The sequence below is a fragment of the Mirounga angustirostris genome, unplaced genomic scaffold, assembly GCF_029215605.1.
Source record: "Mirounga angustirostris isolate CCGP_5_RB_7025 unplaced genomic scaffold, mMirAng1.0.hap1 SCAF_4, whole genome shotgun sequence".
NCBI lineage: Eukaryota > Metazoa > Chordata > Mammalia > Carnivora > Phocidae > Mirounga > Mirounga angustirostris.
In genome coordinates this window covers 133,351,234-133,365,944 of record NW_026991712.1, presented here as the reverse complement: position 1 = coordinate 133,365,944, position 14,711 = coordinate 133,351,234, and the positions used below count along the sequence as shown (strand labels likewise).

At 34.2% G+C, this 14,711-nt stretch overlaps 1 protein-coding gene across 2 annotated transcripts in view; it reads left to right on the top strand.

The window, feature by feature from the left end:
* Positions 1–14,711, top strand: part of LRRC7 (leucine rich repeat containing 7) — a 959,434-nt gene that overhangs the window by 697,919 nt on the left and 246,804 nt on the right. For both annotated transcript variants that reach the window (XM_064588988.1, XM_064588987.1), the window contains exon 7: positions 13,956–14,045. In XM_064588988.1, the coding sequence (XP_064445058.1) occupies positions 13,956–14,045 (90 nt within the window). The remainder of the gene's footprint in view (positions 1–13,955; positions 14,046–14,711) is intronic.

The following is a 14,711-nucleotide window of genomic DNA, read 5'->3' as shown; positions in this document are numbered from 1 at the left end:
AAAAGCCAGCCAAGACCAAGTTTACCGATCAATGAGAATGGCAGAACTCCAGCGCTAGGGGAATAATGAACATAGAATCCATGGCTTTTTTACCATGATTCTTTAGTCTTTCAAAGTTAATTTTTTTTAACTGTCTTTTTTTTTTTTTTGAATTTTTCTTTTTCCCTTTTTCAACCAACATCTTACCAATCCCTTTTTTAAAAAACATTTTTATTTTTCATTTTTAGAGTCATATTCTATCCCTTCATAGCAGTTACCCGTATTTTTGGCTTATATATATAAGTTGTTCTCTCTTTAAATTTTGAGATAGTTTCTTCTAACAGATCAAAATATACCCTAAATCTCTAGTGGTTTTGTTCTACTCTCCTGCCTGATCACATTCTCTCCCTTTTTTTCTTTTTTTTTTGAAATCCTCTTCTTTCTTTTTTCAAACAACTTCTTATCAATTCCTTTTATAAAATTTTTTATAATATTCATCTTTATAGTCATATTCCATCCCTTATCATATCAACCCTTATTTTTGTACATATATAAGTTTTTCTTTCTTTAAAATTTTGGGAGGCATCTTCTTCTAACAGACCAAAATACACCCAAAATCTAGTGTGTGGCACTGATCTATGCACCAGCCTGATCATATCTGATCATATTCTGGTTTTTTGTTTTGTTTTGTTTTGTTTTTGTTTGTTTTTATCTTTTTCTTTTTCTTTTTTCTTTCTTTCCCTTTCTTTTCCCCCGGCTTCAGGTCTTTTCTGACTTGTTTAGAGTATATTTTCTGGGGACGTTGTTACCCTGTTAGGATTTTGTTCTCTCATTCATCTATTCTCCTCTGGACAAAATGACAAGATGGAAAAAATCACCTCAACAAAAAGAACAAGAGGTAATACCGACTGCCAAGGACCTACTCAATATGGACATTAGTATGCTGTCAGACCTAGAGTTCAGAATCATGACTTTAAAGATACTAGCTGGGCTTGAAAAAAGCATGGAAGTTATTAGAGAAACCCTTTCTGGAGAAATAAAAGAACTAAAATCTAACCAAGTCAAAATCAAAAAGGCTATTAATGAGGTGCAATAAAAAATGAGTGCACTAACTCCTAGAATAAATGAGGCAGAAGAAAGAATCAATGATATAGAAGACCAATGGATGGAAAATAAAGAAGCTGAGAAAAAGAGAGAGAAACAACTACTGGATCACGAGGGCAGAATTCGAGAGATAAGCGATACCATAAGACGAAACAACATTAGAATAATTGGGATCCCAGAAGAAGAAGAAAGAGAGAGAGGGGCAGAAGGTATAATGGAGCAAATTATAGCAGAGAACTTCCCTAATTTGGGGAAGGAAACAGGCATCAAAATCCAGGAAGCACAGAGAACCCCTCTCAAAAATCAATAAAAATAGGTCAACACCCCGACATCTAATAGTAAAACTTACGAGTCTCAGAGACCAAGAGAAAATCCTGAAAGCAGCTCGGGAGAAAAGATATGTAACCTACAATGGTAGAAACATTAGATTGGCAACAGACCTATCCACAGAGATATTCAGAGCACTAAAAGAGAAAAATATGCAGCCAAGAATACTATATCCAGCTAGGCTGTCATTGAAAACAGAAGGAGAGATAAAAAGCTCCCAGGACAAATAAAAACTAAAAGAATTTGCAAACCCTAAACAGCCCTACAAGAAATATTGAAAGGGGTCTTCTAAGCAAAGAGAGAGCCTAAAAGCAACATAGACCAGAAAGGAACACAGACAATACTTAGTAACAGTCACCTTCCAGGCAATACAATGGCACTAAATTCCTATCTTTCAATAGTTACCCTGAATGTAAATGGGCTAAATGCCCCAATCAAAAGACACAGGCTATCAGATTGGATTAAAAAACAAGACCCATCGATACGCTGTCTGCAAGAGACTCATTGTAGACCCAAAGACACGCCCAGATTGAAAGTGAGGGGGTGGAAAACCATTTACCATGCTAATGGACATCAAAAGAAAGCTGGGGTGGCAATCCTTATATCAGACAAATTAGATTTTAAACCAAAGACTGTAAAAAGAGATGAGGAAGGACACTATATCCTACTTAAAGGGTCTATCCAACAAGAAGATCTAACAATTGTAAATATCTATGCCCCTAACATGGGAGCAGCCAATTATATAAGCCAATTAATAATAAAAACAAAGAAACACATTGACAACAATACAATAATAGTGGGGGACTTTAACACCCCCCCTCACTGAAATGGACAGATCATCTAAGCAAAAGATCAACAAGGAAACAGACTTTAAATGACACACTGGACCAAATGGACTTCACAGACATATTCAGAACATTCCATCCCGAAGCAACGGAATACACATTCTTCTCTAGTGCCCATGGAACATTCTCCAGAATAGATCACATCCTAGGTCATAAATCAGGTCTCAACTGGTACCAAAAGATTGGGATCATTCTCTGCCTATTTTCAGACTACAATGCTTTGAAACTAGAAATCAACCACAAGGGGAAAGTTGCAAAGAACTCAAATACATGGAGGCTAAAGAGCATCCTACTAAAGATTGAATGGGTCCAACAGGAAATTAAAGAAGAATTTTAAAAAGTCATGGAAACAAATGAAAATGAAAACACAGCTGTTCAAAATCCTTGGGATGCAGCAAAGGCAGTCCTAAGAGGAAAGTATATAGCAATACAATCCTTTCTCAAGAAACAAGAAAGGTCTCAAATACACAACCTAACCCTACACCTAAAGGAGCTGGAAAAAGAACAGCAAATAAAGCCTAAACCTAGCAGGAGAAGAGAAATAATAAAGATCAGAGGAGAAATCAAGGAAATAGAAACCAAAAGAACAGTAGAACAGATCAATGAAACTAGGAGCTGGTTCTTTGAAAGAATTAACAAGATTGATGAATCCCAGGCCAGGCTTATCAAAAAGAAAAGAGAAATGACCCAAATCAACAAAATCATGAATGAAAGAGGAGAGATCACAACCAACACCAAAGACATACAGACAATTATAAGAACATATTATGAGCAACGCTATGCCAGCAAATTAGATAACCTGGAAGAAATGGATGCATTCCTAGAGATGTATCAACTACCAAAACTGAACCAGGAAGAAATAGAAAACCTGAACAGACATATAACCACTAAGGAAATTGAAGCAGTCATCAAAAATCTCCCAACAAACAAGAGCCCAGGGCCAGATGGCTTCCCAGGGGAATTCTACCAAACATTAAAAGAATTAATACCTATTCTTCTGACACTGTTCCAGAAAATAGAAATGGAAGGAAAACTTCCAAACTTGTTTTATGAGGCCACCATTCCCTTGATCCCAAAACCAGACAAAGACCCCATTAAAAAGGAGAATTACAGACCAATATCCTTGAGGAATATGGGTGCAAAAATTCTCACCAAAATACTAGCCAATAGGATCCAACAGTCCATTAAAGGGATTATTCACCACGACCAAGTGGGATTTATCCCTGGGCTGCAAGGTTGGTTCAACATCCACAAATCAATCAATGTGATACAATACATTAATAAAAGAAAGAACAAGAACCATATGATCCTCTCAATAGATGGAGAAAAAGCTTTTGACAAAGTACAGCATCCTTTCTTGATCAAAACTCTCCAGAGTATAGGGATAGAGGGTACCTACCTCGATATCATAAAAGCCATCTATCAAAAACCTACAGTGAATATCATTCTCAATGGGGAAAAACTGAGATCTTTTCCCCTAAGGTCAGGAACACGGCAGGGATGTCCACTATCACCACTGCTATTCAACATAGTATTAGAAGTCCTAGGCACAGTAATCAGGCAACAAAAAGAAATAAAAGGCATCCAAATCGGCAAAGAAGAAGTCAATCTCTCACTCTTTGCAGATGATATGATACTTTTTGTGGAAAACCCAAAAGGCTCCACCCCAAAACTGCTAGAACTCATACAGGAATTCAATAAAGTGGCAGGATATAAAATCAATGCACAGAAATCAGTTTGCATTTCTATACACCAACAACAAGATAGAAGAAAGAGAAATTAAGGAGTCGATCCCATTTACAATTGCACCCAAAACCATAAGATACCTAGGAATAAATCTAACCAAAGAGGCAAAGGATCTGTACTCAGAAAACTATAAAATACTCATGAAAGAAATTGAGGAAGACACAAAGAAATGGAAAAACGTTCCATGCTCATGGATTGGAAGAACAAATATTGTGAAGATGTCAATGCTACCTAGAGCAATCTACACATTCAATGCAATCCCCATCAAAATACCATCCACTTTTTTCAAAGAAATGGAACAAATAATCCTAAAATTTGTATGGAACCAGAAAAGACCCCGAATAGCTGGAGGAATGTTGAAAAAGAAAAGCAAAGCTGGCGGCATCACAATTCCGGACTTCCAGCTCTATTACAAAGCTGTCATCATCAAGATAGTATGGTACTGGCACCAAAACAGACAGATAGATCAATGGAACAGAATAGAGAGCCCAGAAATGGACCCTCAACTCTATGGTCAACTAATCTTTGACAAAGCAGGAAAGAATGTCCAATGGAAAAAAGACAGTCTCTTCAACAAATGGTGTTGGGAAAATTGGACAGCCACATGCAGAAGAATGAAACTGGACCATTTCCTTACACCACACACAAAAATAGACTCCAAATGGTTGAAAGACCTAAATGTGAGACAGGAGTCCATCAAAATCCTAAAGGAGAACACAGGCAGCAACCTCTTCGACCTCAGCCACAGTAACTTCTTCCTAGAAACATCGCCAAAGGCAAGGGAAGCAAGGGCAAAAATGAACTATTGGGACTTCATCAAGATAAAAAGCTTTTGCACAGCAAAAGAAACAGTCAACAAAACCAAAAGACAACCAACAGAATGGGAGAAGATATTTGCAAATGACGTATCAGAGTAAGGGCTAGTATCCAAAATCTATAAAGAACTTATCAAACTGAACACCCAAAGAACAAAGAATCCAATCAAGAAATGGGCAGAAGACATGAAAAGACATTTTTCCAAAGAAGACATCCAAATGGCCAACAGACACATGAAAAAGTGCTCAACATCGCTTGGCATCAGGGAAATCCAAATCAAAACCTCAATGAGATACCACCTCACACCAGAGAGAATGGCTAAAATTAACAAGTCAGGAAATGACAGATGTTGGCGGGGATGCAGAGAAAGGGGAACCCTCCTACACTGTTGGTGGGAATGCAAGCTGGTGCAACCACTCTGGAAAATAGTATGGAGGTTCCTCAAAAAGTTGAAAATAGAGCTACCATATGATCCAGGATTTGCAGTACTGGGTATTTACCCCAAAGATACAAATATAGGGATCCGAAAGGGTACGTGCACCCCGATGTTTATAGCAGCAATGTCCACAATAGCCAAACTATGGAAAGAGCCAAGATGTCCATCGACAGATGAATGGATAAAGAAGATGTGGTATATATATACAATGGAATATTATGCAGCCATCAAAAGGAATGAGTTCTTGCCATTTGCAACACCATGGATGGAACTGGAACGTGTTATGATGAGCGAAATAAGTCAATCAGAGAAAGACTTGTATCATATGACCTCACTGATATGAGGAATTCTTAATCTCAGGAAACAAACTGAGGGTTGCTGGAGTGGAGGTGGGTTGGGAGGGATGGGGTTGCTGGGTAATAGACACTGGGGAGGGTATGTGCTATGGTGAGCACTGTGAATTGTGCAAGACTGTTGAATCTAAGATCTGTACCTCTGAAACAAATAATGCAATATATGTTAAGAAAAAAAAGAAGAAGAAGAAGAAGATAGCAGGAGGGGAAGAATGAAGGGGGTAAATCGGAGGGGGAGACAAACCATGAGAGACGATGGACTCTGAAAAACAAACTGAGGGTTCTAGAGGGGAGGGGGGTGGGAGGATGGTTTAGCCTGGTGATGGGTATTAAAGAGGGCATGTTCTGCATGGAGCACTGGTTGTTATTCACAAACAATGAATCATGGAACACTACATCAAAAATTAATGATGTAATATATGGTGATTAACATAAGAATAAAAAGTTTAAAGAAAAAAAAGAAATATAATCAGTTTTTCTTTATCAATTGTATATCCTGCAATCTCACTAAATTCACTTATTTTAGTAGATATTTTGTAGATTTGGGGCTATTTCTTACGTGGACTATCATACACCTATGAATGTAGACAGTTTTGTTTTTTGGGTTTTTTTCCATCATTTTCACCCTATGTGCCTTTTATTTATTTCTCTTTCTCTTCTTTCTTTCTTTCTTTCTTTCTTTCTTTCTTTCTTTCTTTCTTTCTTTCTTTCTTTCTTTCTTTCTTTCTATTCTTTTTATTTCTTTATTGTGCTGGATAGGACCTCCTGTACAATGTTGAATAAAGGAGGTTAAAAGAGCCATTGCCTTGTTCCCACCTTAGGGAAAAAGCATTCAGACTTTCACCATTATATATGATTGTTACTTGTTTTTTCATTCATGCCTTTTATCAAGTTGGGGAAATTTTCAATAACCCATTCCTCATTTCCTTTTGAACTCTCCCCAACAGGTTACTCAAAGTTTAGGTTTCTACTTTCAATCTTTACAAAGAAATCTAAGCTTTTTCTGTGATGTCCTTTAACAATTGTTAAGTCTCTTGACCACCAGCCACTCCACGTTTTTAGGAACTTATTACAGCAGAATCCCAGGTCCAGATACCATAATCTGTGTTACTTTTCTAATGCTATGTAAGAAATTACCATTAGTTTAGTGGCTCAAACAACACATATTTATTATCTCTCAATTTCTGTGGGTTAGGAATCTGGGTATGTAATAGCGTGATTCCCTGCCTCAGAGTTTCACCAAGCTACAATCAAGGTATCAGTCAAGATGTATTCTCATCTGGAGACTCAATGGAAGAAGAATCTACTTTCAAGTTCATTCAGGTTATTGGCAGAATTCATTTACTTGCTATTATAAAGTTGAGAGCCCTGGCTTTTTGCTGGCTGTCAGCTCAAGGCCACACTTGGATCCTAGAGGCTGGTACAGTTCCCAGCCATGTTGACCTTCTCCATAAGCAGTTCACAACCTGGCAGCTTGTTTCCTTAAGGTCAGCAGCTGAGTAGAGTTAATATTCTAGCGAGACAGTATTATGTACTATAGTTATGAAGTGACATCTCATATTTTCCGTATTCCATTGATTAGAAGCAAGTCACAAGTCTTATCACACTTAAAGGAAAATTATACAAGGTCATGAACATCAGGAAGTGAGGGTCATGGAGGCCACCTTAGAATCTGTCCACCACATATTTGATATCTGGTTTGCTGAGACTCTTTATTATCAATGGATATTGAATTTTGTCAAAACTCTTTTTTTTTTAAAACATATATTGACATGATGATATGCTTTTTTTTTCTTTTTCGGTGTAATGATATGGTGATTCAATGATACACTGAATGATATGGTGATTCAATGATACATTGAATGGTTTTTGAATGTTGATCCAAATTTGCATTTCAGGAATAAACCTTACTTGATCAGGAAGTATTAAATACTTTTTAAAATAAGTTAATGGCCATTATTTTTTAATAAATTAATTGACTTGCTAAATTTCTTATCTATATTCATGAAGCATATTAGTCTGAAATTTCTTTTCTTATAATTTCTTTGCCTGGTTTTGGTAACAGGGAAAAACTAGCCTCATAAAAATAGTTGGGAAACATTCTCTTCTATTTTCTGTAAGAGTTTGTATAGAATTGGGAGTATTTCCTCCTTAAGTATTGGTAGAATTTGCCAGTGCAGCCCTCTGAGCCTGGACTTCTCTTGACAGGAAAGTTTTTAATTACACATTTAATTTCCATAATAACTATAGGGTTATTCAAATTACCTATTTTTTCTTGAGTGATCTTTGATAGTTGGTGATTTTCAAGAATTTGTACATTCATATAAGTTTTCAAATTTATTGGCATCAAATTTTTTTATAATGTTCTTTTATCAACCCTTTAATATCTATGGGTTTTCTAGTGGTACTCTCTTTCATTCCTAGCATCCATAATTTGTGTCTTCTTCTTTTTTTTTTTTTTTTGCTTTATCAGTCTGACCAGAGATCTGTCAATTTTGTTGCTCTTTTCAAAAAGCCATATTTGAGTTTCATTGGTTTTTCTTTTGCTTTTCTGTTCATTTTCTTTGACTTAAGAAATTTGTGAAATAGTAAGTCATGAAGAACCTGGAATAAAATAATTATAGTTTTGAGTATTGTCATCTTAGTTTTAGTTTTAAATGTGAACTTTATAGTATATTCTGAATGCCTTACCCAAGTCATTGGTGAAAATTATCATAATAAAACTGAAAACAACTGCTTAGTGAGAAAAGCATGAACCAACATTTACTGTGAGTCTATCATGTCTCAGACTTTCATGTCTCAGACTTTTAGATACATTATTTCATTTTCATCTTTACAGCAACCTCATAAAGTAGGTAAACATTATCTACATACCCTTTTACAGATAGAAACACATGAAGATAGCATTTAAGTTCCGGGGATCCTTTCACTGTATTTCACCAATTCTGAAGAAATATTTGATTTTGGTTTAAATTAAAAGATACATTTTGAAAATTTTGACACATTTTAATGCATAACAATAAGGACATTGCTAATAAATTATGGCATATCTACTGGATGGATACAAAGATTATATATAGGGTAACCATATGTCTCTGTTTGCTCAAGTCATCCCAGTTTACTCCTCTTGATGCGACATGATTAATAATAGTTCATTTTTAACTCTCAAAAATGTCCTAGTTTGAATGATAGATTATGTAGTCATTCTGATTATACAGCAAAATTGAAAGATAATTACAAAGTAAAGGGAGAAATCATGACACAATTTTGCAGTGATATTAAAACATTTAATTGGAAACTAGATTTAAAATACATGAAATGGTAATGATGGTTGTGTTAAGAAAATAGAATTATGAGCAGTATTTTTCTTTTCTCCTTATATTCCAAATATTCTATAATATTATTTTATTTATTTTATAATTTTACAATGTGTAAATAAAAATATGTAGATGTAACGTATCTTTTCAGTTAAGAGATTTTACATTGGCTTCTTGATCACAGTTTAAAAAACCCATAATGTAATTTGGTTTAACTGTTAAATTAGGGGGTCAAATGCCTATAATATGTTTTCATTTAACTTTAAAGTAAATGCAATTAGAAAAAAATGTTAAAACCAGGATGTCGGTAGCCAATCTTAATTTGCCTATTCTAACAATAAAGGTAGCATTAATAAAAGTATTTAAACTAGTATTTTAGTTAATATTGAAAGATCAGAATAACAGTAATACCAAGGACAAGTAATACAATTGCTGTCATTTACTGAGTTCTTACTATGGGGGAGGTAATCATTTAATCACTAAAGCAACTCCAGAAGTGGATAATAGTATCATCATTTTACAAATAAGGAAATTGAGTCTTGCAAAGATTTATAAAGGTCACAGAGATCACAATTGAAAGAACTGTGATTCAAACCCAGGTCTTATAACATCAATGCCCATGTGCTCAACCACTAAACTATATGGGTGTCTGTTTTATTATACTTTCTTTGTGTAGTTTGAATATGCCATTTTAATTTAAGTGATTAGTGAATGTGTTTCTTTAGTGGAGAGAGAATTATTTACCAATATACATAAAACATTTCTTCTTTGAATTCTTTATTAGATCAGTCCAATGTGGAAAACCTCACTTTTTTTTTTTAAAGATTTTGTTTATTTATTTGACAGAGAGAGTGAGAGAGCACAAGCAGGGGGAACAGTAGACGGGGAGAGAGAAGCAGGCTTCCTGCCAAGCAGGGAGCCTGACGCGGGGCTTGATCCCAGGACCCTGAGATCACAACCCGATTCCAAGGCAGACGCCCAACCATCTGAGCCACCCAGGAGGCCCATCAGTTGCTTTTTTTTTTTAATTACTTTCTATATTTTTTTTACATTTTTAAATTTTATTATGTTACGTTAATTACCATACATTACATCATTAGTTTTTGATGTAGTGTTCCGTGATTCCTTGTTTGCGTATAACACCCAGTACTCCATTCAGTATGTTATTTTTGGATAATAAAGTCATTCATTATTGAGAGCTCTCTAACTTAGCTTAAATGATGGATTTCACTGAAGAGCTTGGAGGAGGATAAAGACAACCCATGATTGTCATCCTCATCAAGTTTATCTAGCTTACTAAGGAATATCTTCTTCCTCACCACTCCTTGTACATTCCTCTGAAAATGGTAATATTGATAAGTGGGGCCATTATCTCTATTAGAAGCTACAAAATTGTACCATAAAGTTAAAAATAAATAAAATTATTTTCTTTAGCATACCTACTGACTTTACATATTTTTCGAATGTTTTCAAACTACAATACTAGCTCATTGAGGACATTTTTAAAATTCATTGTCTTCAAACAATTTATAATTTATCCATGGAATAGAAAATAGATATTGTACAAAGCAATTGGTATAAGCAGTTTGGTATAAAGTAATTGGTAAAACTTTGCTAAATCTATGAGTAGAATTCTGTAGAGAAAGTGAGGAAGAAGACATTAATTTTGAATATAAGCACACAGTAACTATTCAATAAATTCTTGTTGAAGTGAATTGAAATAAAAATATACATGGTATTAAATAAGACCTACTGTATAAACAAGCACTTTAACTCTACATTTTTTTTAAAAGAAAGTTTTGATATAAAATGTCAACACATCTTTATTACCAGGCTGAAAAAACTATCTTACTTTGTATTCTGGTTTTTCATATAACTTATTTTTAGCAGTCCAATTTTACAGTTGGAACCTGCACAGTGTGGTCAATTCTTAAATCCTTAAAGAAGTGTTCTATATAAGAAACCAGATTTCCTTACCACATTAAAAAAAAGCCTTTGCCAGAGAAACAGCAATAAAGAACTATATTTTTGGTCAAAGAAGTAGTATAATGTAATACCATTTAGTGCACATACATATGCAGAATAGTAGACTAAGGGAAGCTGGACTAGTTCAAACTGTCCTTAAAACTAGGAAATCAGCATTTTAAAGCTTTTTTATGTATTAATAGCCACCATGTTAAATTATTAGATCAAAGGTTTTAACATTCTTGTCATTTTACATGTATTAATCTTTTTAAAAAAGTCATTGGGGAGGGTTTGTGCTGTGGTGAGCGCTATGAATTGTGTAAGACTGTTGAATCACAGACCTGTACCTCTGAAACAAATAATACATTATATGTTAAAAAAAAAAAGAAGAAGAAGATAGCAGGAAGGGAAGAATGAAGGAGGGGAAATCGGAGGGGGAGACGAACCATGAGAGACTATAGACTCAATGAAACAAACTGAGGGTTCTAGAGGGGAGGGGGGTTGGGGGATGGGTTAGCCCGGTGATGGGTATTAAAGAGGGCAGGTACCGCATGGAGCACTGGGTGTTATCCGCAAACAATGAATCATGGAACACTACATCAAAAACTAATGATGTAATGTATGGTGATTAACATAACATAATAAAAAAAATAAAATAAATAAAATAAAATAAAAAATAAAAAAGTCATAAATGATAACTTCTTTCCAGTGAGTATAGGAACCATAAGGATATTAGAGTAAGATAGTAATTAAATGTATATTGAAATCTATTGGACATCTGTACCATTATCATAAATACTATCAGGACATGAGCTAATGTATTACAACAAAAGATAACTTAGAGAAAAACAACAATCTCCCATAGATTTTTTTAATCCTATGGAATAAAATTCAAACCTTGGAGTCAAACATTCAGTACCCTCTAAACCCTGTCCCCTACTGATATTCTCAAATCTTAACTCCCAATTCTCTTGTACAAAAAGTATTTTCTCTAGAACTCGTCTTCTCTCACTCCCCTAAGGTGAATTCTCACCTTTACATTATTACCCTGCCTTCTTTCTCTTTTTCTACTTTCATGAATCCTACCTCTGTTTAAGGGAAATTTGTGGAAACAACCTCTATGAAGCCATAAAAAACAATCCAACTTCAAAATACAAACTGGAACAAGATATTTGCAACAAAAATAATCCATAGAAGAGTATCCTAACAGTGTGTAAAGAATTAATACAAAGTAATGTAAAAATATTAATTGTGTTTAGTTTGGATTCCCCAGAAGTGGATGTTTAGAAAAGACTTTAAGCAGTAGATTTAGGATATGGTCTCAAGAAATACTTGTCGAGGGTATGTTATCAGACTATTTACTGGTATGGACAACTGGACCTTAATCTCTCTGGGGAACTCTGAGAAAGTATAAAACATGTGTCACAGTGGTGTCCAATGTAAGAGTGAAGGAGCTGAGGTATTTATAGTCTTGCTAGTCATTAGTTGAGGGCTGTTCCTGAAGGACATTAATTTCTTATGATGAGGGATATAATTTAAGTAATCTTTATACACCAAGACATATGCTAAAAAAATATTTGCAGAAAAAATGTTTATAATAAAATGGAAACAACTGTAATGTTCATTAAAAGGAGAATAATAAATTGTGGTATATTCATACAGTGGAATACTATGGTAATCAGTCATTGACATCAAAATGGGTGAATTTCACAACTCAATACTAACTTTTAAAAATTTCAGGAAAATATTCATTCATCATTCAGGAATTTGAGAGGCAAATAGGATGAGGTAGTCGGGGAGGGGCACTCAGGTTCTTTCAAGGTACCACTTCTATTTATTAAATTATGTTGTGAGATACACATGTATTCTTTTAGATATATAACTTTTCATAACTAAAGATTGGGCATAGGAAGAGAAACTCAGAGTATCCCAGGAGAAGGAGGAGGGGAAACAGGAAAAGGGTGTACTAGAAGCCGAGACTGAGAGAACAATCAATGACAACTGTTGCTAGGAAGGGCTGGATACAAAATGAAATGCAGTTAATGGAATTGGGACTTAAGAGGTCATTGGAGGCTTTGGCGAGTACAGTTTCAGTAATAGAGTTGGGGTAGATGCCAGAAAACAATGGCTTGAGGAGTAATAAAAAGCAGTGAGTATAGGCAGGTCTTTAAATAATTTTGTCAGTAAATGCAAAAAGGGAGATAGGCTGTAATTTGAGGTGAAGACAAATTTGAACATTATTTAGAAGTATTTTATAAAAGAACATAGTCTGTCTAGACCAATGATAAAGGCATTTAAAAATGTTTAAATAGAAATTTAATTGTAGGAAAAATTTAAATATTCTAAGAAAAAGTCTCCAGGAAAATCCTTGAGTTAAATCTTTTTTGGTGAAAAATATTTAAATATTTCAAATAACTATTTCATCCAACTGGTAAATTTTCCCAAAGGATAGCTCTTCAACTCTTTTAATGCCTCTTAAAGCATTTAGGATTCTGTATATTCATAATTTCAATGTTCTTGGTCATTTTTGTTGAAAATTAATTGAACAAATTTGAATTACAGTGTACATACATTATCAGTTGGGGGGACAGAATACTTCTCCCTTCCTCTTGGACAGTTTTAGTCATCATTGCAATAAAGTATAAACACATGTTAATGATTTCATGAAAGAGTAAGTAGATATCCTTGCCTGACTATAAATGTGAATATTCTGTTGAGAAAGAATATTAAATTTAAAATTACAAAACATGGCATACCACCTGAAATTTCTATTAAAAATATCTCACTGGTGTACATAAGGTTAGGGCAACAGTAAGAGATAATGTCACTGTGACATAAATCTCCGCATAGGAGAGCAGTGTGTAGGTGGGTGAATGCCATTTATTTTAATAACAGGCAAAATTTTCAAGCTGTAACAACATGCTCAATAAATTCTTCCATTACTATGATACCAAAGGAGAGTTGAAAAATGTATTACACTTCTATTTTCTCTCCTTAGAGACATATATTTTTGTTCTGTTTCTATGGCAACATCGAGGCAGTGACTAAACCTTTAACTCCTTTCTAGACTCCCTGATGGCTTCACGCAGCTTCTAAATCTGACCCAGCTCTACCTGAACGACGCCTTTCTTGAATTTCTTCCAGCTAATTTTGGAAGGTAAGAATACAAAATTTAAATGATGAAATTTTATTTCACTTTAGGTAAGTACTTTACCAGCTCCAGTAGATGAAGCTTCAAATGTGACAATTATGATTGAAGATAGGAGTCATTATTATTCATTAGGTGAGACAATGTTAATTAATGAAACATTTTCCAAAATGAAGTAAAATTAGGTTTTTACATGTCACTAATAATCAAATAAATTCCAGGTGAATTAAAGAGTTAAATAAACAAAAAATAATATCAGATGTAATCTGGAAAAAATGCACAAGAATATTTATGGCCCTAGGGAAATACCTCTACAGTTTAGAAACAGGAAAATATAATAAATGGATAGATATATTTGACTACATAAATACATTTAAAATAAAATAATATCAGAAGGTATTTTAAAATTAAGGTAAAACAATGAGCTGGGAAAGCATTTCCACTATATATGGAAAGCAAATTATATCCTTAACATATAAAAATTCTTATAAACGAGTAAGACAAAGATCTCATTAGAAAAGAAATAGGTAAATGACACATACAAGTAATTCTTAATTAATTGTACAAATTGCTAGTGAACACACATGAAGTGTTTATCCTCACAAACAATAAAAAAATACAAATTAAAATGATAATAAAGAGCTTTGTGTTCTATCATATTATAAAAACTGTTTA